The sequence below is a fragment of the Amyelois transitella genome, chromosome 7, assembly GCF_032362555.1.
Source record: "Amyelois transitella isolate CPQ chromosome 7, ilAmyTran1.1, whole genome shotgun sequence".
Classification (NCBI taxonomy): Eukaryota; Metazoa; Arthropoda; class Insecta; order Lepidoptera; family Pyralidae; genus Amyelois; species Amyelois transitella.
The window spans coordinates 11,805,787-11,816,215 of record NC_083510.1 but is presented as its reverse complement, the minus strand read 5'-3'; the positions used below and the strand labels follow the sequence as shown (position 1 = coordinate 11,816,215).

General features: G+C 39.5%; 2 protein-coding genes across 3 annotated transcripts; one reads left to right on the top strand and one right to left on the bottom strand.

The window, feature by feature from the left end:
- Positions 1 to 1,934: 1,934 nt before the first annotated feature.
- On the top strand, positions 1,935 to 4,073 carry LOC106130804 (zinc finger protein 333). The gene is made up of 4 exons (XM_013329735.1): positions 1,935 to 1,961; positions 2,529 to 2,585; positions 2,822 to 3,074; positions 3,508 to 4,073. Exons 1-4 carry the CDS (start codon positions 1,935 to 1,937, stop codon positions 4,071 to 4,073), a joined length of 903 nt encoding a protein of 300 aa, XP_013185189.1.
- Positions 4,074 to 5,596: 1,523 nt separating this feature from the next.
- Positions 5,597 to 10,096, bottom strand: LOC106130824 (small ribosomal subunit protein eS4). 2 transcript variants are annotated; one of them, XM_013329756.2, is made up of 5 exons: positions 10,007 to 10,096; positions 9,419 to 9,677; positions 8,658 to 8,755; positions 6,492 to 6,663; positions 5,597 to 5,887 (listed from the first exon to the last, which is right to left on the bottom strand). In XM_013329756.2, exons 1-5 carry the CDS (start codon positions 10,007 to 10,009, stop codon positions 5,628 to 5,630), a joined length of 792 nt encoding a protein of 263 aa, XP_013185210.1. In that variant the 5' UTR covers positions 10,010 to 10,096; the 3' UTR covers positions 5,597 to 5,627. The 2 variants fall into 2 exon arrangements, with proteins under 2 accessions (XP_013185210.1, XP_013185211.1); XM_013329757.2 differs by lacking the exon at positions 10,007 to 10,096 and adding an exon at positions 9,804 to 9,954.
- Between the last annotated feature and the right edge of the window lie 333 nt (positions 10,097 to 10,429).

Below are 10,429 nucleotides of genomic sequence, written 5' to 3'. Positions count from 1 at the left end.
AAATTTGTAAATAACCCGAAATGTTATAATAATTAAATGTCAAAATAATAGTTACGACATAACAGTATTGTTGATTTTGTACGTTGTGTAGATTTGTAGTGTAACATTCAATTTATTAACTATATCGTTGTCGTGATGACGATAAATTTTTAGAAATAAAATTCTTACAAAATATGTATTTAGTTTTTTTTTTTTTAACCATTCAATATAAAGGGTGTCTTTACGCGTATATAACACATCTACTCGTAAGTATATTTTAATAGATACATATAATCACGTCTATATACCTTGCGGGATAGTCAGAGCCAACAGTCTTGGAAACACTGATAGGCCACGTTCAGCTGTACGGCTTAATGATCGAATTGACATTCAAATAGTGACAGGTTGCTAGCCCGTCGCCTATAAGGAGAATCTCAAGTTTTAAAGCCTATCCCTTAGCCTTTTACGACATCCATGGGAAAGGAATGGTCTTATTCTTTTTTTATATTGGTGCCGGGAGGAGAGTGTGGAGGGAAAGGTCGGAGTGGGAAGGCTTAGACGAACGTATTTTGATCAAATTAAGGACGTCCTGGCAAAGGGTCAGGTCAAGAGTACCGAAACCGCCGAGCTTGCATGAAGAGAATTATGAATGTGGATAAAGCGAAGGAAGTATGCAGAGATCGTGGCAAGTGGAAATATGTAGTCTCTGGCTACCCCTTCGGAAAAAAGACGTAATTTTATGTATGTATGAAGCCGGGAACCACACGGTATGGCACGTTATTTTTAATGGATTTTTATATATGCATTTCTAATCAAATCATTTAGCATTTTTATATTCAACAAAGAAGAGAGAACTTACCTCGTGAATACGTCGTAGCAAGTGCTACGAACTGCTACGAAGATTTATAACTTCGTAGACGTCTACAATTCCGTAGTGTATCGTAGGTATCGTGAAAAATTTAAGCACATTATTAAACTTTATATAAATTTTATTACAGTTTTTCTTTATGGAAAAGTCTTTAGTGATCTCAAGGTAGGGTCGGCAAAAAAGTTTTCTAAATTTTCAGATTTACCCCTCCATTGGGTTCCACGAATATTATTTGACTCTGTCTACCACGTAATGAATAGACCTGATATGCTGAAATGTGTTTGAATCTATACATACATACTCGTACAAATAAAATCACGGATTTTTCTCGGAGGGGTAGGCAGTTACTACATCTTTTCACTTGCCTCGATCTCTGCATACTTCCTTCGCTTCATCCACATTCATAACTCTCTTCGTGCAAGCTCAGTTTCGATTCGGTTTGGATCTACCTACCTACCTACTACCTAAAAAATTAACTTACATAATCGGTTTAGTAATTCGCCGTGATAATTTATACCACAAGGCACAACCCTTACTATTACCAATTTTAATGCGGAATCCCAAAAAACAAGTGGATAAAACTAAACCCGGCAAGTGTAAAAATTCCCCGCCATCCCTAAAACCTAACAATAGATTAATAACTGGACGATTAGCGGAGGGCGTTACGCGAATTACCACGTGCTACCTCCCTCCCAGCTGAGGGTAGGTATATAACTTTACACACCCTCTCTCGGGACCTCAGTCGTGATCTGTGCAAGCGCAACGTTTGGAAAACAGTGAGGAAATAAGAATTAAAAATAAAAGAAAATTAAAAAAATAATACAGTTAACTGTGAGTACGTAAAAGGTTTACAATATACTACACTACAGTGTTTAAATAAAACATAATTAGCGATTTTTTTCACAATACAATTATGGAAGCATAAATTGTAGTTGGAAGTTTAAAATATCTTTGTAGAAAAAACGGGATTATAAAGAAGTTTAGAGATAACCAGGCCGATTTGTTGGCGAACATGTTGGGAGTCGTTGCTCGGCGCACGTTGCCTGCAGGCGTGATGTCGAGGTGTTTCTCAGCTGATAGATTGACGATGAAGAGTGAAGAAACTGATGAGTTGGTGAGTGAATTTTTGTTTTTGTTTTATAGAAAAAGTCGTAATTAGCTCTGTATACTTACCATTGGAATATCAGTTATTTACTAGACAAAAGACGAATGACGACAAACAATGTCGTAAAAACAAATTTGATATAAAATCCGAGTACATCATCTCAATTCTATCATTAAGCCAAATAGCTGAACGTGGCCATTCAGTCTTTTCAAGACTATTGGCTCTGTCTACCCCGCAAGGGATATAGACGTGACTATATGTATGTATGTATGTATGTATCCGAGTACATAATAGTATATATTAATATCTCCAATACGGGTAAGGTTCCCTTGCAACGGTTGCGGAGGTCAGACGGGAGTCGCTTCGTGTAAAAACCTGACTTACCCAATCCAGGATCCATGGTCAAAGGCATACCCCGGGCTCCTCTCCAGAGTGGTGAGGATACAACTGAGACTAAAGCCAGGAGGAAGAAATATATGATATACTTCTTCATCTATCATCTGTGAATATGTCACTATTGTGTCCTCCCCAGAAAGTATGTCCAAGGTACTCCTTTCTAACTTCCTTCCTTCCCAGCAAAAGAAACAGAAACCTCAACCAACTTCAATAAGGGTTCCTCAACCCAATGGGACTGTAAGAAGACCAGTTGGACATTGCATGTGGATCAACAAGTCAACAATCCAATTTTTAGTCGACTATTACGAAATCCAACTAATTATACTTTTACGCTTACTAACATCACCTGCTTTGTTGATTAGTAAAAAAAACTCCAAGGTTTTTTACATTTATATAGGTTTTTAAACCTGAAATAAATGATTTTTTTTTTTATTTATTTACCACTGGCAATTAAAACAGTAAAATTTTTACAGCTATACATAGACCAAGATGACTCCGGCTGCTTATGCCCCGAGCGGCGCTCATCAAACCCCGCCACCATAGCGCGGTCAGCGCGCCTGGCGCCGGACATTCAGGCCAGGAGTGGAGAACTGGTGGCTTCGGGGGAAGGGCTGAGGGTCAGGCTGCTGAGCGCCCTGCCCGCTGGTGGAGAGCTGCTGCTGTGGTTCCATGAGAGCCTGCTAGCTACAGTGGACATGCCGTTTTTGACGCTCAAAAATATTAGAGGTGATGTTTGTTTATTGAATCATGAAAGATATAGAAAAACATATTTACATATGTACATACAAAGTTGAAGTAACATAATCCAGTGCTTTAAATTAGTAGATACCTTACTAAGAATCTATAGGTACTGCATTGGACTTGTAGGACTGTAGATTTAGATTTTGCCACAGACTCAAGACAATATTTTAGGTACGTTCTCTTGTTAGGTACCTTTTACGAATTATATGTACAACTTTACACCGTCTCAAATTTGTTTCCCAATTAATATTGAAGAGATACTAACGAGACTACCAGCAGACGGATTCTACTGCAAATTTTCAGGCGTTTCACTCAACGCCACGGTAGAACAGTGGCACTATTCCTTTTTACCCAACTGTATGTATGATTTTAACTTTTATCTTTTGACTTCAATGAATTTATTTGTTTACTTCCGCAGGTAAAAAAGACTACGTGTGCCATGACTGCGACGTCCAATTCGAGCATCCAAACCACCTCAAAGTCCACCTCTTCCTTCAATGCAGAGAGTACTCGCCGTCCGTATTCTGGAGAAAATTCCACTCGAAACTCACCGCAGCACTCACTCCGACCACAGACCGTTTATCCGCATTCAGGCCGTACACAGAAATAATAAGTTCCCCAATACCTGCGCCCGCGCAATTGGAAGCCTTAGCTGCGGAATGGGGTAAATCGACCAACGGTCACTTATGTTTATATTGCGGTAAAATTTACTCAAGAAAATATGGCTTGAAAATACATATAAGAACTCATACGGGTTATAAGCCGTTGCGCTGCCGCTATTGTTTACGGGCATTTGGGGATCCGAGTAACTTGAATAAGCATGTGAGGTTACATGCCAATGAAGGGAATGAGAGTGGAGAGCATGCGTGTCCGTTTTGTGGGAAAAGACTGGCGCGTAGGCGGGACTTATTGAGGCATGTTCGAGCGAGGCATGCAGATGCCTTGAGCTCTAAGGCTGCCTCATCGCCCTGTGCAGTTCCTTGACCTTCACGAGGGTTAATTTGCGTTTAATTAGAAATCGAATGAATTACATTCGCATGCAAGGCGTAGCGGATACGTAGATACGCAATTTGATTGTAAGCAGGTTTGGGCTAATATCACGAATTGATATTGCCTCTGTAGGTATACTACTTTTGGCATTGTATAAAGTACTTTGATATAAAAGGTTTCTCGGATCCCTGACTCAGTATATCAGTCACTTCTGTGATATCAAATGTAAGTAGTTAAGGAACTAAATAATTTCTTTGTAACATTGGAGATAGATATATTTACTTTATACTATAAGTTCATATTATATTTTACCAAATTATGTATCTATTTGACATTTTTAAAGGTTGACTGTCAGATAATGCTTTTAATACCCCTGTTGTAGGCTCCACAAAGATTTAAATAAATGAATGTATTCACAAAACAATTACATATTAACTTTTGTCTCTTTCTACCCCTAGTAAGTCTTAAGTAATTTCATAGTGACGCGTCGGGGGCAGAAATTTTTCATCTATGGTTAAGTGTTGTAGCGACATCGTCGTACATACAATCAGCACATAACCAGATAAAGATCGGCAAAAGTGTCTTTGAGCTCAGAAATCGACACGACGAACCCTTATGCCCTTTGTATATGACTATGGCATATATTTACACATGTATGTGTCACTAAACCAACCAAAATGATATACTCCAAATAAAACAACCATATATACATATGCCCTTTGTATATGCCTATGGCATGTATTCACACATGTACCTGCCACCAAACCACCCAAAACACCCAAATAAAACAACCACACAGATTTTCCTTATCACATATATTAACCCGGCTACTGCGCAGCGACTTTAGCGGCGATACGCTTGTCCCTCTCCTCGGCTATAGTCAGCCTGACGCCCTTGCCCCTGGGCAGCGAGATGTAGGCCTTGGTGCCCTTGCCGATGATGAACACGTTGTTGAGGCGCGTCGCGAACGTGTGGCCCGTGGAGTCGCGCACGTGCACGATGTCGAACGAGCCGGGGTGGCGCTCGCGCGACCCAAATGTTCATATTATATTTTACCACATTTCTTATGTAGGTATCTCTTTGACATTTTCAAAGGTTGACTGTCAGATAATGCTTTTAATACCCCTGTTGTAGGCTCCACAAAGATTTAAACAAATGAATGTAATCCACCTTGACTTATTGATTGATCTCAATCCGATCAATCCTTGAGAAACAATGACTAGTAACTTTTGTCTCTTTCTACCCCTAGAAAGCCTTAAGTAATTTCATAGTGACGACGCGTCGGGGGCAGAACTTTTACATCTATGGTCTTGATATCGACACGACGGACTAGTTATGTTCTTTGTATATATATGACTATGGTATGTATGTACGTACATATGTAAGTGTCACTAAACCAACTAAAATGATATACTCCAAATAAAAACCATACAGATGCCTTTGTTTATGACTATGGCATGTATGCACACATATACTTGTCACAAAACCACCCAAAACACCCAAATAAAACAACCACACAGATTTTCCTTATCACATATATTAACCCGGCTACTGCGCAGCGACTTTAGCGGCTATACGCTTGTCCCTCTCCTCGGCTATAGTCAGCCTGACGCCCTTGCCCCTGGGCAGCGAGATGTACGCCTTGGTGCCCTTGCCGATGATGAACACGTTGTTGAGGCGCGTCGCGAACGTGTGGCCCGTGGAGTCGCGCACGTGCACGATGTCGAACGAGCCGGGGTGGCGCTCGCGAGACACGATCGTGCCCACGCGGCCCAAATTCCTGCCGCCCGTGATCATGCACAGGTTACCTGGGTGAAGAAAGATATATTTTATATGTGCCCACATATAATCAGGTATATATCCTTTGCGGGGTAGGAGCCAACAGTCTTATAAAGACTAATAAGCCACGATCAGCTGTTTGGCTTAATGTTAGAATTGAGATTCAAATAGTGACAGGTTGCTAGCCTGCCGCCTAAAAGAAGAATCACAAGTTTATAAGCCTATCCCTTAGTCGCCTTTTACGAAATCCATGGGAAAGAGATGGAGTGGTCCTATTCTTTTTTCTATTGGTGCCGGCAACCACACGGGAACCCAGTATATTATTATCCTTTTCCTTGGCCAACTTTTACGACATCCATGGTAACAATATGAAATGGTCCTTTTCTATTATTTTATTATACTATAGGGATAGGCTTATAAACTTGGGATTCTTCTTTTAGCCGATGGGCTAGCAACCGTCACTATTTGAATCCCAATTCTATCATTAAGCCAAACAGCTGAACGTGGCCTATCAGTCTTTTCAAGACTGTTGGCTCTGTCTACCCCGGAAGGGATAAAGACGTGATCATATGTATGTATGTATGTATTATACTATAGCAGACAAATTTATCAAAATGATCCTTAGTCACAAACCTGACTCAAACTTGATGAAGTCCATAATCTTGGAGGAGGCGATGTCCAGCTGGATGGAGTCATTGACCTTGATGAGGGGGTCCGGGTACCGGATGGTGCGGCCGTCGTGCGTCACCAGGAACGGAACGTTCTTGGGGCCGGTCGCCACTCGCTTCACTTTGCACAGCTTGTACTGAAATGATAATACGAAATTGTAAATATATAAACCGCCCGCAACTTCTACAGCGTGGAGACCCTATTGTAACTTAACAATCAATATAAAAAGAATGCCTATATGTTATTCTGGGTCTTTAGCTACCTACATACCAAATTTCATAGTAATCGGTTCAGTAGTTTTTGCGTGAAAGAGTAACAAACATCCATACCGACATACTCACAAACTTTCGCATTTATAATATTAGTAGGATTGTAAGAATATAATTATGCAGTGTGGTTCCTGTTTTAGGATATGACTAAACCATCTCTTTTACAATGTCTGTTGTCAAAAAAGGCGATTAAGGGAATAAGTGCAGTTTTTAGCACAATCCAATATGGGTTCAGTTCCCCTGCAAAGGTTCCACGTGCAACAGGCAGGAGAAAAAAAGAAGATTGTAAATATTCCCCTTTTCCCATTTGTCAAGAAGTAAATGACACTTTGTTAAATTTTAGTCTTAAGAAATTTCACAGAAACAAAGCCCATTGAAATCAAGTTACTGATAAGATTGATATCCTTACAAAATTTTAAATTTTATGTTTTGTGCTATTTTATCAACTGCAAGGTCTTACTTAAATTTTAACCTAAAACCTTTTATGGCAGGACTTGTAAGTTGATGACAATATTCTGCCACTGACAAATATTAATGGATGAAGACTCCTTTATCCAACTTTAAAAATACTACAAATACAAAACAAACACATATCCTGATCCCATATTTAATGAAGACAAACATGATAAATAGACTCAACAATCATGACTAAAAGTCCACTTTAAGTTGGATGGCTTAATATTGGCATTGAGATTCATAGGTATGGTTGCCAGCCTATTGCCTAAAAGAGAAATGCAAAATTTTGCTCTTTCACATCAAACCACTGAATCAAATTTTGACGGCCTCTGGGGTGCAGCGGGAATACACTTGTCTGTGACACCAGTCTCGGGTTCGAATCCTGGTCAGGGCATGATGAGAAAGGAACTTTATCTGAATGGTCTGGGTCTTGGATGTTTATCTATCTAAGGCGCTGACTCCACGAACGAGGGAATCGCAACGAGCCCGTCATACTATCGTCGGACATACTCCACGAACGAGCGATAATTCCGCCAGCGTATCGTCGCGACTCGTGACGGGATCGCAGCGTGTCCGCGACGACTCGTAACGGAATCGCCGCGAATCTCTCACTTCAAGATAAACTTTTCAATGTCAAACATTGTACTATTGTTTAAAAAGCTTCTCGAAACGTCCTTGCTTAACGAGAATCAACGTTGAAATGACGCTGCGTTTGACAGCGCGCCCGCCGCGCGCTCGTCGCGAGCGCGTGGCGGGCCCGCTGCTAGTCGCGGCGGACTAGCGACGATGTAATGACGTTTCGCGCGCTCATTGCCACTCGTCGCATCGCAGCGATAGTATCGCCGTGTGGAGACGGTTTCATAGAGAGTGTATAGAAATACGTGGCACGACGATAATATCGTCGCGATTCTCTCGGTCGTGGAGTCAGCGCCTAAGTATTTATTATAAAATATAGTATCATTGAGTTAGTATCTCGTAACACAAGTTAGTATCTCGTAACTCAATCTGTGTAATTTGTCCCGTATATATTTATATTAAATTTTGCATACATATATAGTGTAATATGGAGGACCCAGGGTGCTCTGTTCACACGGACAAATGCTAAATAAACATAAGCAGATGGAGCAGCAGTTCTACCAGACAACATACATACATAGTCACATCTATTCAATTGCGAGTAATACAGAGCCAATAGTCTCGAAAAAACTGAAAAGCAACGTTCAGCTGTATGGCTTCATGATGGAATGCAATTAAAAAAGTGACAGGTTCCTAACTTATTGCGTACAAGAGAAATCCCAAGACAACCCTTGCAAATATGGAGTGGTTCCATTCTAAAGTGCTGGAAAGCACACGGCGCCTACCAGACTAGTACGGAATCAGGACGAACAAACAATAAACAACGTACCTTGGCCTCTTCAGGAGTGATACGGTGAATGGTGAATCTGCCCTTGACGTCATAGATAAGTCTGAACAATTCATTTGTCTTTTCAATGGACACCACATCTGAAATAATTATTTAAACATTAACTATATATTGGCACAGGTAAACAAAACCTCGAGAAACAGAGAATGTGAAGTGAATGAATTGTGAAGTTGACATTGATGAAGAAAATGCTGCAGTGCAGTTCGTTACTGCTTCTTCTGCACTGACACCTTGGAAGCGGCAGTAAACTAAGTTTTAAGTTATTTATTTGACGTCAACCAATGTTGTGAATCCAAAATACTTGACAATTCATAATCGATATGAAGTATCCCATAATAATGAATAAAAATTTTTAATTTTGAAAAGGAATTTCTCACAATAAAAAAGCACTGCACAAAAGCACAAATATTAAAAATATCTCTAAATAACAACTACTGGGTGTAGGAATCTGATATTAAGCAATCATATTATGAGACGGAATTGAAATATTTAACAAAATTTGTTTTCTATAACCAAAATCAAGAAATTTTAAATAACCAGCATGGGTTATACATATATTATGACAAATTAATGTATTAATTTAAGGTTATGTGGTTATTTTTGCAGTTCTAATTCTCTTTAATCACTTGTAGATGTAAAATCAACATTTCCTAATATGACTTACGCTAGTAGGTACTCACTATCATGGAGAATACAAACAAAAACAAAGACTTAGGACAAAAATCAATCAGATACAAACTTACCCATGAATCCAGCAGGGTATGTGGGGTCTGTCCTCACTTTGCCGTCAACCTTGATCAACCTTTGCTTCACAATCTTGAGCACCTCATTACCAGTGAGTGCGTACTTCAGACGGTTACGAAGGAAAATCACCAGCGGCAAGCACTCCCGGAGCTTGTGAGGGCCAGTGGATGGCCGTGGCGCGTACACGCCACCAAGTTTGTCCAACATCCATGCTTTTGGCGCGTTTAAACGCTTCAAGTGCTTCTTGGGGCCTCGAGCCTAAAACAAAAGAGAGGTTAGTCGGAGTGCCACATAAAAATATTGATAATGATTAAAAGTTAGGATTGTAGTATTGTAGTAGGAGTGCTTGATAAACTAATTTTATAAAAATATCTAAAATAATACCATGTTTAATTAACAAACAACACAAATAACAGAACTCAAAACTTCAAAGACCGTAACGCTAAATATACATTGAACAGTCAAGAAATAATATTGATGGCGAAACGATACGTAGATATTATTTATAAAAATTGAAACTTTAATTGATTTTAACCAATTCTACGGCGGATTACTATAGATTTAAAATAAAATTCCGCTCAACTCACCATGTTGAACACAAAACTTTACACAAAAAGAACTGTCAAAATATGGAGTTGCTCACACGCCAACGTCAAATGTCAAATCAAGAACTCAGTCACTCAAGGATGTGTATACACACACTCAAACCTGGTTACGTAAATACTTACTATTTAAATACTTACGTATCCTGATTTTCAGTCCTGGTATTTATGTATAAGTACATTAAACAAGCTTCAGCCCGAAATAATTGAAACCCGTTTCAAAGTATTTTAGACAGACGCGCGCAACGCGCCTCGTACTTGCATTGTCAATACATTTAAAACCCTCTTCAAAGTTAAATTGAAAATTTATATTTATTACCGACATGTTTTCGGTCATAGTCGTATGTGAAGCTTTTAAAACAGTCAAACTTTTTTTTTTGCTTTTTTTAATAACATTTCGTTTGGATG